This window comes from Hyalella azteca, unplaced genomic scaffold (genome assembly GCF_000764305.2).
Source record: "Hyalella azteca isolate HAZT.00-mixed unplaced genomic scaffold, Hazt_2.0.2 contig11760, whole genome shotgun sequence".
Taxonomy (NCBI): Eukaryota; Metazoa; Arthropoda; class Malacostraca; order Amphipoda; family Hyalellidae; genus Hyalella; species Hyalella azteca.
In genome coordinates this window covers 175,364-192,605 of record NW_025941745.1, presented here as the reverse complement: position 1 = coordinate 192,605, position 17,242 = coordinate 175,364, and the positions used below count along the sequence as shown (strand labels likewise).

The window sequence follows — 17,242 nt, the reverse complement described above, 5'->3', positions numbered from 1 at the left end:
TAAATTCATCTTTTCGTGCAAATTTTAAGGCTAAGCACACGGGAGATGCGCTTTAACAAAAACAGCGGTAAAGTCTTCAAAGTTTAAATTAATTTTACTTATTAATTTCAACGATGTATCAAGTTTCTGTAGTCACTCATGAATTGCTCTTCTCTCGTAAGAAGACATACGTCCAATTATCATTATCAACATAACGTTTAACACTTTTAAAATTTACGATAACATGTTTCGCCGTCACCCAAACAATGGAAAGTGAACTCTCAAGCCAGCCTCTAATCACACACAATTACATCATATCTATGAATGTCTTTTAGAGATATAACTTGTAGTTGTGAGCGCCTGACGTTCTGTGCTATACTGGTGCATGCCTGACGTTTTGTGCTGTAGTGGTGCACGCCTGATGTTTTGTGCTGTACTGGTGCATGCCTGACGTTTTGTGCTGTAGTGGTGCATGCCTGACGTTTTGTGCTGTACTGGTGCACGCCTGACGTTTTGTGCTGTACTGGTGCATGCCTGACGTTTTGTGCTGTACTGGTGCACGCCTGACGTTTTGTGCTGTACTGGTGCACGCCTGACGTTTTGTGCTGTACTGGTGCACGCCTGACGTTTTGTGCTGTACTGGTGCACGCCTGACGTTTTGTGCTGTACTGGTGCACGCCTAATGTTTTGTGCTGTACTGGTGCATGCAAATGACGTTTTGTGCTGTACTGGTGCACGCCTAATATTTTGTGCTGTACTGGTGCACGCCTAATGTTTTGTGCTGTACTGGTGCACGCCTGACGTTTTGTGCTGTACTGGTGCATGCAAATGACGTTTTGTGCTGTACTGGTGCACGCCTGATGTTTTGTGCTGTACTGGTGCATGCAAATGACGTTTTGTGCTGTATATACTTGTGCAAGCCTGACGTTTCAAGAAAAATTATTGAAGAATAAATATGCGATGTCTCTTGCATATACATACATAAGCAATTAATTTTACTATATCTAATTTTACCAATATTAATTAAACATTTCTTTCTAATGCTGCTAATTTTTGTGTCCTAGTTACACTCATATACACTAGGAAATGTGAACAATTAACGCGCTCATTTCTCATAAGTAAACTCTTTCTTACCAGTATTAGTCCCATTAGTGAAGGCGACAATCAGCAAAAAGCTTAAAATCGTTCTGTCCCAACGTAGTCTCTTTATTTGACACATGATCTCGGCTTATTAAGTTAATATGAAACACGTGTACTTGAACTTAGAGACCGATGTGAGAGGCAGTTTTGGTTCCGTTAAAATAATCACAGACTTAGTTTAATAATAATGCTATAGTTTCTTGATGAAAATATACTTCGATGCATGTACAAAATTTACAGACACGAGTTATTTTGTTTAACGATCAAGCGCACGTTTAAGTTTTTCCGAATTATATGACTCAAACGTAGAATACATTTTTATGAGGCACTGAAAGCACTCGGACCCACAGTTCGCTGCTACTCATCACCACGACGTTCTAGTCACGACTGTCTGACCCACGACTGAATGACTGATGCCATTTCTACTGGAAATGCAAAAGGTGCAAGCCAATGATAGGCCAGTTCTTCGTAACCGAGCTCCGCCTCCTGAGCACCTGTGGAAGTAACCGTCTCCTAGGTTATCTGTCATTCTCGGATTTTAAATAAAGAATTTTGTCTGGATAAAAGTATATATGCTTGTAGAGCTGCGTCTTCTCACTTACCCTGTTGTGGACATTTGCTAGATGTGCAAATACTATCGATCAAGCATTTCTTTGGTTCAACCCTTTATATGTATTGATTAAAAATTAACAAATTTTCGGGACAAATTTCAAGTATTGCGCAGCAAATTCTCACAGAAATCTTGTTTTAAGTAAAAATTCAGCGTATTTATGCTAAAGTGTAAGGTTATCTTTCAGATGTTGGAGTCTATTTCCTCTTATATCAATCGACAAATGTTTTTTTCTATAAAAATGATCTAGTAATCTAAATCCACGCCACTGACAGCGTTACTACGAGCTTGGGCATCACATTATATGTTGAGCAAAACAATTTGTTTGCATGATATTGTAGTTGTTGAATCTTGATTTTTTTTTCTCCTGGTAGATCCCGATCTTAGTTCGCAAATCCGGTGTTCACAAACTGAATCGACACTTTTGCGGACTCGCCTGCGAACTCGCCTGCGGACTCAGCTCAACCGAAGGACTCATAACTCCTACAATACTAAACGGATTTGCTTGAATTTTGGAATATAAGTAGTTATTATTGATACGCTGCGGCAGGAATTATTATAGATTTTTACATAAATTAGTTTTCAATTAAAATTAATAAACGTATTTTTTATGCAACCGAAGGACTCATAACTTCTATAATACTGAACTGATTTGCTTGAATTTTGGAATATAAGTAGTTATTATCGATACGCTGCGGCAGGAATTATTTCAGATTTTTACATAAATTAGTTTTCAATTAAAACTAATAAACATATTTTTTATGCAACCGAAGGACTCATAACTCCTACANAGGCTATTACGCCAGGCTAACACGTCAGGATATTACGGCAGGTTATTGTGCCAGGCTAACACGTCAGGATTTTACGGCAGGCTATTACGCCAGGCTAACACGTCAGGATATTACGGCAGGTTATTGTGCCTGGCTAACACGTCAGGATATTACGGCAGGTTATTGTGCCAGGCTTACACGTCAGGATTTTACGGCAGGTTATTACGCCAGGCTAACACGTCAGGATTTTACGGCAGGTTATTACGCCAGGCTAACACGTCAGGATATTACGGCAGGTTATTGTGCCACGCTAACCGGGTAGTGGAACGAGTCCGGTTAACCCTACATTTCTTATGAATAAAGTATTACGGCAGGTTATTACGCCAGGCTAACACGTCAGGATATTACGGCAGGTTATTGTGCCAGGCTAACACGTCAGGATATTACGGCAGGTTATTGTGCCAGGTTTACCGGATAGTGGAACGAGTGCGGTTACCCCTCCATTTCTTATGAATAAAGTTTTTCGCCTGCATAACGCCCTAATTTAGCTTATTTATCTTATTGATTTTAACCAACATTACACTGAATATGCTCCTTGGAAGAATGCGTCAACACAATAATTTTTTTCAAGTCTTGACGACGCTAAAAATTTGAATGTTGCTGCATGAAAATCAAATTCACTGATAGATATTAAATTAAGACTATTTAAGCATTTTCATGAGCTGAGTTGATCGTTTACTGTGGCCACCTTCTGGCCGCCCTGTGACCCGCAGGTCGCCGCCCGCGCGGCGCCAATCAACGCGCATTTATCAATCTCTGGCTGCCCCTCCCTCCCTCCCTTCCCCCCTCCCTCACTCCCTACCTTCCTTCCTTCCTTTCTTGTAGCCACGTTTTGAAAGACATGTCAAACGAACTTTTTCTTAGAGAAGTCATAAGAATTCAGTCAACTACTAATTAACTCGTCAATTACTAAAAACAATTAGCTCGTCAATTACTAAAATAACAATTAAACGTCAATTGCTAAAAAATGCAAACGCAATGAAACAATAAATTCAGTGATTAAGATTATGAGCTCATCGTGGTAAACGGATGTTTTGTTTGAGATTATAATGTCGAAAGTTTGATATTTTAGCAATACGTAACTTAAATTCATTACCGTAAGTTTTCCAAGTCCCGATTTTTTATAAGAAGTAAGTGTCAGCGTTAAAAGTTGTTAAATTCGTCTGTAATTCTGCGCGCTGCGTTGAGATTCTATCATCAGTGACGCACCAATTGCGATGTTGCTCAGGACACGCATAATAAGTTTCTGACCGCGTGCCGGACTTAGTGTTATTTACATAATGAGTCATTCGAACATACGAGCTCGATAATGAAACCTATAATTGAGTAGTGTGTGTAATTGCCTGATTTGTGCTTAACACACAGAATTGTGTCGTTCAATACCTGTTTTTTTTTATATAATATGCGTTATAATTCGTCCAAATCTATAGATTACAACCTTCATGTTTCAATATATTTTTTTTGCTAAATACTTATATACGTTCATGTATCAGTCCATAATTTTTAAAAAGACCTTTCAAGTTAAAAATTTTATGTGTAAAGTGTAAATCTTCAACATTACCCGCTGTTGGCAGAAATATTTTTGCAATTTTCATTATTTTTGTTCAGTGGAATCACAACACAACTTGAAGAACTATTAAAACCTTGATTTAGGGCTTAAAATTAATAGTATTCTATAAGTGTCATCTTTGAGACTGAATCTAGTTATTGAACTTCTTAATTTTTAATAACCACCACTTATTATACTGAATATCTATGAATAAGTCAATTCACATACACCTAAAATCCTACATAGGCTTAATCTCAATAAATAAGCCATCAACAAATCGGATGTTAAAAATTAAAATCTGTAGGTTTGGTTGTTAAAGAGATCATTATGTAGCTCAGTACATTTCGTGTTGGCTCTGCCTGATGCTGTGTAAGCGTCAGCGAAATTTTTGCTGGGCCTGATATAGGCTCATGGCGTTTACTAACTTTGCTGCCATTAATTATAATGAAGCACTTCGTGTTAAGACCTACCAGCATATTTCTTTTAATTGGTTTGAGTCGCATGGAAAGTTCTTTAATTACTGAGCGGGTATACCGCAATGACGAACTGAAACCGCGAAATAGATCGTTGACGTCAATATATATTTCAAATCTTTTGGGGATCAAATATAATATTAATTTTTTTCACGCATCTCTGTTATTGAGTGAAAATTTGGAAGTTAAACAAAAGTTTTTGTCGAAATAGTTAAATATTTCGGAACTTTTTCGTGACCAGCCTCGAATTTTGATCATCTTTCTCAGTAAGAAGAGGAGCTGCACTCAACTCTACTCGATCGAGCTTTCTGTGACATTCGTTCAAACATGTCGATGCTTCTACTGGGTCTGGCTGGAATGTTCTAATAAAACTGGAATAATATAATTTGATTTGCGCTGTGTTTCCATAGCATGAATATTATGAATAATGCATGTGTATTGTAGAACAGGAATACATTAATTGTTGAGTTCAGTGTTACTACTTATGGCTTTTGAAACGGTTTTGGAAAATGAAGCAGAAATACTATTTTGTGGTGAAAACTTAGTGATCCTTTAACTTGGTCAAAATAAACTATTACAAATGTCAGTTCATCATAATCATCATGATAACTTAAAATAAATAGCACTAACATTTAGTACTTGTGGTATATTATTTAATAATATTTCTTGAACTGATATAATTATGATTGTGTCAATTTTTAATAAAGGAGTATACTAAATTTTTTCTTTTCCAAACCACTACAGTATATAAACATTTTAATGGCATTAAGCAGCATCGAGTATTTTAAATTCAAAATGGCTAAGTTATATAGAATAGAATAGAATAGAAGTGTCGGCACTGAAGAAATAGGCCCCTGGCCTGTTGCCGATTCTTCAACTTTTCGTGACTTGATTCACAAGGGATCCGGCCTTTGGAACCCAATCTTTCTATAGCTGACGATTGATTGAGATAGCTGCTGGACTTATTGTCTGTGGTCCGTAATTTGCTAGGCATTTTAAGACTAAACATATGCTCCTGCATAGCTTCGTCTAGTCTGTTCTTGAAGATGTTCATACTCGGAGCGTCAACGATGCTATCAGGGAGGCTGTTCCACATGTCGGTGACTCGAAGCGAAGCGAGAAGAAATGTTGTCGCATGGATGTGTTCCAACGCTGTTTTTTTAGTTTATAGCCGTTTTTATATTGTTAAATGGGCCTTGCACGCCCGATAATTTCCAATTGTCCGGATGCCGTTAGAAGAATTGTAGGATTTCTCATAGAAATTAGTTCCCTGATCCTGTCTGATCAACAAACTGGGTATTGTTTCATATATTTTAACATATCCAAGTTTTGAATTTAAAATACTCAATGCTGTTTAATGCCATTAAAATGTTTATATAGTGATTTGAAAAAGATAACATTTATTATACTCCTTTATTAAAAATTGACACAATCATAATTATATCAGTTCAAGAAATACTATTAAATGATATACAACAAGTACCAAATATTAGTGCTATTTATTTTAAGTTATCATGATGATTATGATGGACTGACATTTGCAATACTTTATTTTGACCAAGTTAAAGGATCATTAAGTCTTCACCACAAAATAGTATCTCTGCTTCATTTGCCAAAACAGTTTCGAAAGCCATAGGCAGTAACACTGAACTCAATAATTTATGTATTCTTTTCCTGCAATACAGATGCATTATTCATACAACAGGTATATATGTACCTACTTACTTCACACTAGGAACAACCAATGTCGTCCAACATAGAAATAACTCAATAGCATTCGTCAAATATTACAAAGTATTTTGTTTACCATCTTCTAAAAGAATATTGACCTCAGAAATTGTGCATGGAACTACATCATTCTCGTAATTTTAACCTTACAGAACCATGGGCGCCAGTGATCGAGCCATATATCTAACCACCGCCTTCCATCATGGACTACGTTAATTGGCCAACACGTCCATTTGCCATCGAAATTCATATCATATAACTATCCACGCGTACACTTTAGGCAATATCTGCCTTTTCTCTTCAATCGCGGGATTGTGTAGTCCTTAAGTAGTAAGGTTAACGGATCATCAAGATTACGCCGTTAATTATATACATATATTAGCAATAGCACAGCACAATAAACATTTTATCGTCTTAGCATAGACAGGAAACATTTTTAGGAAATTGTTTTCAGCCTTGCAGTTCTTTCTTGCCATTCTATTAACATGGACATAAATGCCGCGATTCACAATGGAAATTGTAATATACATTCTTTCACAAGCGATATCTTAGTTTTACCAAACTAAAGCCTAGGACTAATTTTTTTAGTTTTAATACGCTATTAATTAAAAGTTTGAATCCCTTTCTTCACTCATTAAGTTTGTTAAATAATGAAATAATGCATGAAATAATAACATTGCATTCATATTTCTACTACCAAATTATTATCTCGTCTACACGATCTGTATAAACTCTCACATAATCGTCCATTATATTACATCGCCACGCTGAAGGTATAGCTTTAGAATGCTTATTCGTAAATCGTTTCGTTCAATGCACTTAACCTATGTTACCAACCCTTCCGTCTACTCAGTGTTCAAGTTCAGTTATAATTTTTACAAATATATTTTATAATGCTATTTCGACACCTTTCCTAGCGACAATTAAACATTTTCCATCTTGCGTTTACATCAAATACAGTTCATTAATTTACAAGAGAAGATGGGCTCGATATTATGTCACCACTTTATTTTATTAACAAATATCGCAAATAATTTGTTTATTTTTGTTCTAAATTGTGCCTCCTCCTTGGCCAATTATCCATTGTTCCTTCATTGCCTCTTGCTTGGCCGATTATTCTTTTTCATCATTGCCTTTTGCTTGGCCACTTTTTCCTTTTTCAGCCTTGCCTCTTCCTTGGCCAATTCTTCATTGATGTTTACATTCACTACTCGTAACACGCGACGTCCGTGCAGGCCACGTTGAAGGCCGTTCTTCATATTCCATTCTCTTTGCAATTTCTTGGAAGGAAATGGCTCCAACGACTGCTTTTCTATGCAGTTGTAAAGGTGCCAGCGCATTTTATTTCTATCATATTCAATGAGGCAAGGATTCTGTCCAAACACAATGGATGTGGCGAAGGCGCATACGAAGAGTCCACAACTGCTACTGTCCTTTTGCTTTTGTACCGACAACTGATACACTCGCACCGTTTCGCATTCTCGCATGTATAATTTTGCGAGGAATAATTTTACGTCGTCTGACGGTTCTGCGGGCAATGAACAAAGTAGGTTAACAGAGCATATTCCTTCGTCTGCATTGACGACATTCTCTGATTGGGAAATGTTAGTGATTAATTGCCAGTGAGAACCAGAACCTTGGGCCCTTTCGTACCCTTCCTGAATAACTTTTATTTCACAGCTTTTATATGACGTATTAATAATTTGTATGAACAACTGTTCAGGATGGTTCAGTGCGGTTGGATTGAATACATGGAGCGGGGTTGGCACATTAATGTCAGGAGCATGGGATCTCAATAGCGGGGTTATAAAGTCGAGTTCGTCGCTAGTTAGATATACACCAGGGGTTAAGATTCGAACGATATTTTCTGCAGTTAATCCAGACGATGTGCGTTCGACTGGTTCAAATGTATCGCTTTGATCGTCATTAGTTATGTCAATAATTTTAGTTGCTTTATTATATTCTTTCGCCTTTGAAATTTTCTTTTTACCTGCAAAATTGGCTACTTTTATGTTTAATTTAGCTAGCACGGCATTGATTTGCCCTGTTAATGGACTACCTGTTCCAAAATTTTCTTCATTTCCGTTACCGTATTTTTTTCGAGTAATTAGTGGTTTGTCGTCCTGTAATGTTTCCTCGACAGGTGTTGCGTCAACTCGTGAGCTTGAATACGTTACGACGTCAGGACTCTCTGGGAGGTTATTTGTTGGTGACTTTTCATCATTTTTGCTAGTAGCAGATTCAAGTTTCATTCTCTTCACTGCATCAAGTCTTACAAATCGCTTCTCGGCAATTATCTGACCGACATCGCTGTGTTTTCTTTTTGTGGGTTTCTTTCGTTTGCACCATTTTTCACGTGGTTCGGCGTTTACTTGAGTGTTTCCTTTTCGTTTTCTTTTCTGGTGATTCTCAGAGGCGCATTCGGCCACACGAAGTTTACTCTCAGTGTACATCGTTTCAACAAATGCACTTACAGTGGTTATCTTCCCCCGCAGTATCTTTTGCTTTACAATGCCGTGCCAGGACTCCACCAAGCCATTTGTGATCCTTGGTCTATACAAACTGGACCACAAAGGTGCCAGACTCATAATGAAGGTCAGGAAGTGTTCATTTAACTTTTGTGAAAAAAGAATGTTCTTCTTCTCGCCAGACGTAGGCACCGATGAACGTACGTCCTCTGCTATTTTGCTGAAAGTTCTTCCACTGATTGTAGTTTGGCGCAATGTCTTGCTGTCGGGATGTTGAAGCTCAATTTCATCTACGTTAATGTCTTCTTTTACTTCCTCAACTTCTTCGTCAACGTCCAAAGACTTGACAATTTTTTCAACGTTTTCATGCAAGTATTCGCTCTGCAATAGCGTTGCCAAATCTTTGTAAGCTTGGCACAGGATTTCTTTCGTTGTAGCAGCGACCATGATTCCAAAAAGAATTTTAATTGGATCTTTGTCCCGTGCTCGCAGCAGAGGTAAATGTCTGTTGCATTGGCGAGAGACATCCTTCGTGAAGTGCGAATGGCATAGTTTGATGATAGGCTTAAAATTGTCACACGGATGTTTTGTCCATAAATTGTCCAAGTATTCGTTTAGTGAGCCGAAATTGAATGCAGAAACTATAGCGTTTATGTTTGCATAGCTATGGTCGGTTACTATTACGTCAATAATTATAGGTCTCCCATGTACCTTCTTGAAGTTATATTGTAATTTTCTTATCATCGCGTGGAATTTCTCTTCTGTGTTCACTTGACTAAGCTGGCTTATTGCAGTGAGTGGAGTCTTGTTGTTGTCACTCTGAAATACAAGTGCCGTATACAAGAACGGATGTTCATGTTTTCCACTTATAAGGCCACCTGTGCTGTCCATATGAACCACTAGGCGAGAGCATTTATCGAGTTCCAGTAACTCACCTTCACACTGCATTATTACGGTTTTTGATTGAGTATCTATTTCTTGCATCCACCCCTTTACGCATTTGCTCTCTGTGTCTCCAGCATGCAGCGTTCCCACTCTTTGACACAAGTCGATCATTGGGTTTGGGTCATAGCTGGATTTTTTTTCTAGTCTTTCCTTCATTTTTTGTATTGCGTCACGCGACAGAATTTCCTCAGAGTTGTTCATATCTTTGTCTCGTTGATGTAGGTGGACGTGTAAGGTACCATATTCCCTTGCCTTCAAAGCCATTTCAGCTCGTTTTAATTTTGCCAATTCACGTTTATTTATAGGGTGCGGCTTTGCAGAGGATTGTTTTTCTAATAGAACAAGGTTCATTATATTTGTATTTTCATCGTGGCCTTCGAAATGTACTATTCTTTGATGCAATACACACCCCTTTATCGCACAATTGATGTAAAAGGAATGTGATGGCTTTATCCGTGTACTTTCTTTACTTCTATCCGTTGTCTTGAAGCCACTGAATTTTAATACGCAATTTGGCTCAACGTTTTTCAGGGCCTGTAGCAGTCGTTGGTGTTCGGTAGTGTTCGACATGAACACTTTAATTTTTTGCGATTCTGACTCGAAGCACAAATGAAGTTCTTTTTTAATACAAAATAGCGATGACGGGTACTGGGCCAGATAATGGACCGTTATTTCCTTCATTGTTTTGAAGGTTGCGTCGGCTGTAGGTGTGTCGACTGCAGGTGTGTCGGCCGCTGGGGCGTCGGCTGCAGGTGTGTCGGCCGCTGGTGCGTCGGCTGCAGGTGTGTCGACTGCAGGTGTGTCGGCCGCTGGGGCGTCGGCTGCAGGTGTGTCTTGATGAGTGAAGAAAGGGATTCAAACTTTTAATTAATAGTGTATTAAACCTAACTGATATAATTATGATTGTGTCAATTTTTAATAAAGAGGTATACAAAAATTTTTCTTTTTCAAATCACTATATTAACCATTTTAATGGCATTATGGAGCATTGAGTATTTTAAATTCAAAACCTGGATATGTAAAAATATAATATTGAACAATGCCTAGGTGGTTGATCAGACAATTGGGAACTAATTTCTATGAGATAATCCTACAATTCTTCTAACGGCATCCGGACAATTGGAAATTATCGGTCGTGCAAGGCCCATTTAACAATTTAAATAACTATTGTGGAGCTATCGCAACTCGAGACTTGGCAAACACACACGACTAACATTATATAACGTACCCAATGTATGAACACCGTGCGCTTCTTCGAAACTATTGCGTCAATGTTCAAGTTTTCTCATCTTAACCCAAAATTTTGGATATTTATTTAATTTTGATTATTCATAAACTAGCGAATTTACAGCAAATACTTATGTTCCAAATTGCAAGCAGATCCGTTACGTATTGAAGGAGTTATGAGTGTTTCGGTCGATCAAAAAATACGTTTATTAGTTTTAATTAAAAACTAATTTATGAAAAAATCTGTAATAACTCCTGCCGCAGCGTATCGATAATAACTACTCATATTCCAAAATTCGAGCAAATCCGTTCAGTATTATAGAAGTTATGAGTCCTTCGGTTGATTAAAAAATACGTTTATTAATTTTAATTGAAAACTAATTTATGTAAAAATCTGTAATAATTCCTGCCGCAGCGTATCGATAATAACTACTTATATTCCAAAATTCAAGCAAATCAGTTCAGTATTGTAGGAGTTATGAGTCCTTCGGTTGCATAAAAAATACGTTTATTAATTTTAATTGAAAACTAATTTATGTAAAAATCGGAAATAATTCCTGCCGCAGCGTATCGATAATAACTACTTATATTCCAAAATTCAAGCAAATCAGTTCAGTATTATAGAAGTTATGAGTCCTTCGGTTGATTAAAAAATACGTTTATTAATTTTAATTGAAAACTAATTTATGTAAAAATCTATAATAATTCCTGCCGCAGCGTATCAATAATAACTACTTATATTCCAAAATTCAAGCAAATCCGTTTAGTATTGTAGGAGTTATGAGTCCTTCGGTTGAGCTGAGTCCGCAGGCGAGTTCGCAGGCGAGTCCGCAAAAGTGTCGATTCAGTTGTTCACAAGTTAAACTCTTCTGCTTGATCTGACTTCAAAAGGTTTTAATATAATAATTAATCGGTCGGCAATGATACAAAACTGATTTACACTAATTATTTCCTTTATATTACTCAAATTTTCAAGCACCCGAAAATTCACCATCGAATTAATCATCGTCGCTTTCAATGTAAAATATCCGTCGTAAAAATCTATTCCGATTCGGAAGAAGAGCTGGCGGTGAACTACTCAGAACTAGCTACGAAAACGCGTTGCACTCAAAATTTTGAGCTCACAAATAAATATTGGACTAGTAACAAATTATCTAACTTAAATTAGACTCTGTTGACTCCAAATATATAAACAAATGAAATCTCACAGCTGTATACTTTCTGTAAATGTTCTCCACGCATTGGAATATAACTGCCTGATTAAAATTAAATTGCTCTAAAATAATTGGAGCTATGCATTTTTGTGCTGGAAAACATGGTTGAATGCTGGAATCTACCCAGGCCCAGTCGACATTATCCGGACTCAGAGGCGGACTCGGGAGCGTATAGTCAGCATACTTCAACGCAAAACGCGCCAACCTCGAACCTTCCCAGTCCCCAGTACGAGCCAGCCAGCCTAAACAAAGAATAGCTCCATCAAACGATCAGGTATTTTTCTAATGATTATTCGATTTATCTATTTCGATGTTTTGCATTGACTTATCGTTGAAGGGATTTTTTAATATGTGCGCTGATAAACCACAGGTTAGTCGTTACTGGAGTTGTCGACTGTTGTGATGTCGTCATTGTCGTGATAGTCGTCCACGACATACCTACTAGATCGTAGATGACTCTCGCGAGTCTCGTCTCTACTTCGTCACTCGTCAGTATCCTGTCCCTCAAGGCCCAACCATCTGTCTATAGAAATTGTTTTTGTGCCCGTCTGATGAGAAAGTGTGTACTTTATTTGTACTTTTTTATAGTACAACTACCTAGCCTAAGTACATACCTAGGCTACTACATATTGATAATAGTACATATCATAGATGAAGATTCTCATTCTCTCCAAGTTTCATACCTACTTATTTTCATTTTTTGCCTGGTGCCCTTGTAAATCCAGGTTCAATGGTTCATCGTTAAGAAACCGCAACTGTTATTAGTCCTGTAAATGTAATGTCCCGTCCATTGATAGGACAATTATCACAATAATAATATATCAGAGTTTAGTGTGCACTGTGCAACCAAAACCAATTCCAATTCTAACCTAGTGACTAGGTACTCCACCTGCCATTTATTTATTGCTGCCAACAGGGGAAACAACCCTAGGCCTTGGCCACAAAATCACTGGCTGTATTCAGTAAGTCTGATGACTGATGAGAACCGTGACTTTGAAGGTTTTTAATAATAAAACATTGACAAAATCAAAAACATTCTTTCCTGCCTGGCGGCACAGGTGCATGTTTGGTAGGTACTACCTAAATTGGTCTTGAGATGAGAGAAACTGAGAAAAGGTGTAGTAAATCAAGGTGTTGAAGGCCAACTGGTTACTAGGCTGGGTTTCAATTTGTGATTGGGAAAAAACAATCAAAATTGTGGATGAAGGTGATCCTGTTCATTCATTTTATATACCGTAAAATGGGGTTAGCTACTTTGACGGTTTGACCGGCTGGGTAACTTTGACCACTTTTCATTTTTTTAACAAAAAACCCCAAAACTCAAAAACGATTTGACATAGAAAAATTTTGTCAATGGCCATCAAAGGCCTAATACTAAATACTGAGGCTACATAACACAATAGAAAGATTTAAAAAGTTTGCATATCTAATAGGTTAAAAAATTAATAATGTGACCCACAAAAAATAGCTATTATTTAAAGCTTGTTGGTGTACCACCCTCCAAATATTTTTTATTTTTTGGTAAAATAACTCCAGGTTTTGATGCATTGTAATAGAACTCTTCTAGTTACATATGCAATATTTATGTTTGATACACCTATTAATGTTTTTTCTTTATGTTTCAGACTCTACAGAGTCTTATATATGGTAATTTTAAGTTAATTTCCAAACCAGTCAATGTTACCCCATCATGGCTGCCATTAGGTGGTCACATTTTGTCCATTGAGGGGCGGTGCCCCCCATTTGCAAACTATGACACTTTCCTAAAATTTGTCTATTGCATATGTAACTAGAAGAGTTCTACTACAATGCACCACAACCTGGAGTTATTTTACCAAAAAATAAAATTGATTTTACCACCCAGTCAAAGAAACCCCAAGAGCTGGAGTAGCAAAGACCATCAATTTTTTGAAATTACATCAAAACTATGAGAGGCAGGAGCCAGCAATTTATGGTGAGTAAAGCTAGAGTATAGACCTGTATTTTGCATGTTTCAATTTAAGTTTAACTTATCTAGTAAAAAATGGCATCATTTAAAAAAAAAAAGTAGTCAAAGTTATCCCATTTTACGTACCGGCATAATCACCATGCTCAGCTGACAGCTCACCTTCATGTGACCATGTCATGTGTATGTGACTATGTGTTAAGTGGTTCATCAGGTCATATGCCTCAGCACTGTTTACTAACTTATCAAGTTCACTATGAACAATTTTTAAATTCTAGGTGGAGATTTATTGTAGAAACTATGAAATGATGAACATTTAGGATTTAAAATATGATAAACTGTTTTTAAACAAATACTGGGTGTGGGCGCAGTGAGGGTGGATATTTTTGTGATGTGTGGTACTAAGTATTCTCCCCCAGGCCCCAGCATCTATGAGAATGGGGGGAGGGTTTTGTTTGACTTGTGATGTGAGGTCATAGCATTCTTTGTGTTTCAGTTGCCATAATGCCATTGAGCCTGCCATGATTAGTACCACCTCCAAGCCTCCAACACTGACATGGCTGTCTAAGACGTAAAAAAACCTAAGTCTAAGACCTAAAAGACCTAAAACCTAAAATTTAAAAATTGTTCATGGTGATTGGTGAGTTCAATTTATTTTGTCAATCATTTCCAGTACCTACAATGAATACATTTCCATGCATTTTTCCTCCACTTCATTACTTGTTGCAGTATAATATTAGTGCATTTCTTGATTTAATTGAAAAGCTTAAGTGGACTAGACTGTGTCCATGATCTCCATGTCATTCCATGATTCTATAAATTTCAGTGACTTGGCCACTGATTCTGTTCCTGCCAGTAAACTGGAGCTCAGACAACTGTTGCAGCAGCAAGTGGTGTATTTGTAGGCATGTTCACTCACTCTGTCCTCCTCTTCGAAGTCTTTTCATGTTTGGCTAGCGCTAGGCAATGGAATGTTATACAACCTGAACATTCTGTCTTGATTTATAGGGTTAAATACAAGTCAGAAATAAGCAACTTGTGACTTTACTTAATTGGGGACTGAAAATCATGAGAATATCTACAATTTTCTTCTCCATGTATGCTGAATTAGATATAAAGTTCTTGGATGGGCTAGGTTGACCCTCATTCAGATTTTATTCCCACAACTCAGGCCAGATAAAGAAATACTTTGACAGTTGCCCTGGTTGTTTTTTAAACCACCAAGTTTGTTCATTGTTTGCAAAAGTCATAGAGGCCTTTGAAAAGATGGATGAGACGCTTTTTGAATCAAATCATAATCAACCAAATAAAAATATGCTCTGGTGAAAAGCAAGAATAATAAATATGCTCTAGCTATAAAAACCATTTACATACTAAAAATATGCTAAGCCGCCGTATATTTTTTCTACAAGCAATCCTTTTAAGTGGAGAAATAACATTACAGTATTGTGAGGTTTCCTAATATAATTATAGATTAGTAATGTATGCAAATTATTTTTTCAAATCATGTTAATAGATTACAGTTAACAGAAAAGTTAATTTGATGGAGTAAAGACTTTTCTGGTGTTCTGTTGTTCATCGTTTGATGCAAAGTTACGCTCTATCCAGAGAATGAGAGGCAAGGACTTTTGGACTCATTCAATATTGTTTTTATTACAGAAAAACAGGAAGTAAAAGAACCAGGCATGACCAGCTTGCTGCTTAATGCTTGCACAGAAGCAGCTTCCATGACAACTGCCGCTTCTGCAACGCCCATGGATTTAGACCAAGAATTGTTGGCACAAGGGGAGAAGAAATCATGTTTTTCAGTCTCTGCCGCAGCTGAAAACAATGTCGCTGTAGCGCAAACATGCCTGACTGAAACACAACGTACAGTGCCTACTACACAGCTTCATAAAGAAACTACATTAGATATTAGCATAAGAAACAATAAGCTTAATGCGGAAGAGAGCTCAGCCGAATCTCGAGGCGCCGGCGCTGATCAGAAGGTATCAACTGTTGTTTCAAATCCAGATTTTAATGACAAGATTGACTATAGTCTGGCAACGTCATACTGGAAAACCATCCCAGCCACTGTCAATGGAATGCTTGGTGGTTTTGCTCGTATATCCACCACTGACATCAATGGATCCAACACTCTTCTCAAGTGGATCTTTAGCCAAGAAGTGCATCCTGGACGCGGCCGGTGTGTTGACTGTGGAGCAGGCATTGGCAGAATTACTCAGCGACTTTTACAACGGAATTTTGGCAAGGTGGACTTGGTAGAGCAGTCTCCTGAATTTGTTGCAAAAGCTAAAGAAGTCTTTGCCAATAACAGCAAAATTGGTGAAATTCATTGCATTGGGTTACAAGACTTCGTGCCAAAATCAGCAACATACGATGTGGTATGGATGCAGTGGGTATTGGGCTACCTTAGAGATGACGACCTTGTGGCTTTCTTCAGGAGAATGTCTAACTCGCTGAAACCGAACGGCGTCATCGTCGTTAAGGAAAATTTCTCATCGGACGCTGATGACAGTTCTGCAGAAGTTATACATGATGAGGCCGATTCTTCAGTCACCAGGCCTATGGCGTTGTTTTTGCAGCTAACGTCCAAAGCTGGACTTACTTTGGTTCGATTGGTGCAGCAGAAGAAGTTCCCCCGGCAACTCTTTAAAGTATACATGTTGGTGCTAAAGCCTGAGAAGAAAGATAACTCCAGAACTCCGTAGTTTTCAATAATTGCCAAACTTGGGACTTTTTCTCTAAATCTAAAATTGAATTAATTGGTGAGGGACCGTAGTCGAACATTTGTGAATTAACCCTAAAAATTTTTAGTGGGCACACGCAGTTGTTCGTTCGTATAAATGTTATCCAGGTTTAGGAACTATACAAAATTTAACCTTATTTTTTGCGTAATAATTACGTTATGTCATTTGTTATCGTGAATTTTCGAAGTATTTTACAATTATCTGAGATTGCGACTTATCACCAATCCGGTATGTCCCTATGTGATACTTGACAAGTTCTTGGAGGTGGAAATAAATTTAATTTTATCTTACGTTTGATTCAACTTCTTTTCCTTCACGCGCGCACCGCTGAAATTTGTCTCTGACGCCAATGCAATTGCTATTTTAAAGTGCTTATGTTGACGA

General features: G+C 37.6%; 2 protein-coding genes across 2 annotated transcripts in view; one reads left to right on the top strand and one right to left on the bottom strand.

The window, feature by feature from the left end:
* Positions 1–1,494, bottom strand: part of LOC108673283 (mucin-17) — a 37,029-nt gene extending 35,535 nt beyond the window's left edge. The window contains exon 1 of the mRNA XM_018161083.2: positions 1,114–1,494. Within this exon, the coding sequence (XP_018016572.1) occupies positions 1,114–1,198 (85 nt within the window). The 5' untranslated portion in view covers positions 1,199–1,494. The remainder of the gene's footprint in view (positions 1–1,113) is intronic.
* A 10,574-nt stretch (positions 1,495–12,068) lies between these two features.
* LOC108673290 (N-terminal Xaa-Pro-Lys N-methyltransferase 1) lies at positions 12,069–17,148 on the top strand. The gene is made up of 2 exons (XM_018161089.2): positions 12,069–12,437; positions 15,768–17,148. Exon 2 carries the CDS (start codon positions 15,794–15,796, stop codon positions 16,817–16,819), a length of 1,026 nt encoding a protein of 341 aa, XP_018016578.1. The 5' UTR covers positions 12,069–12,437; positions 15,768–15,793; the 3' UTR covers positions 16,820–17,148.
* The last annotated feature ends 94 nt before the right edge of the window (positions 17,149–17,242 follow it).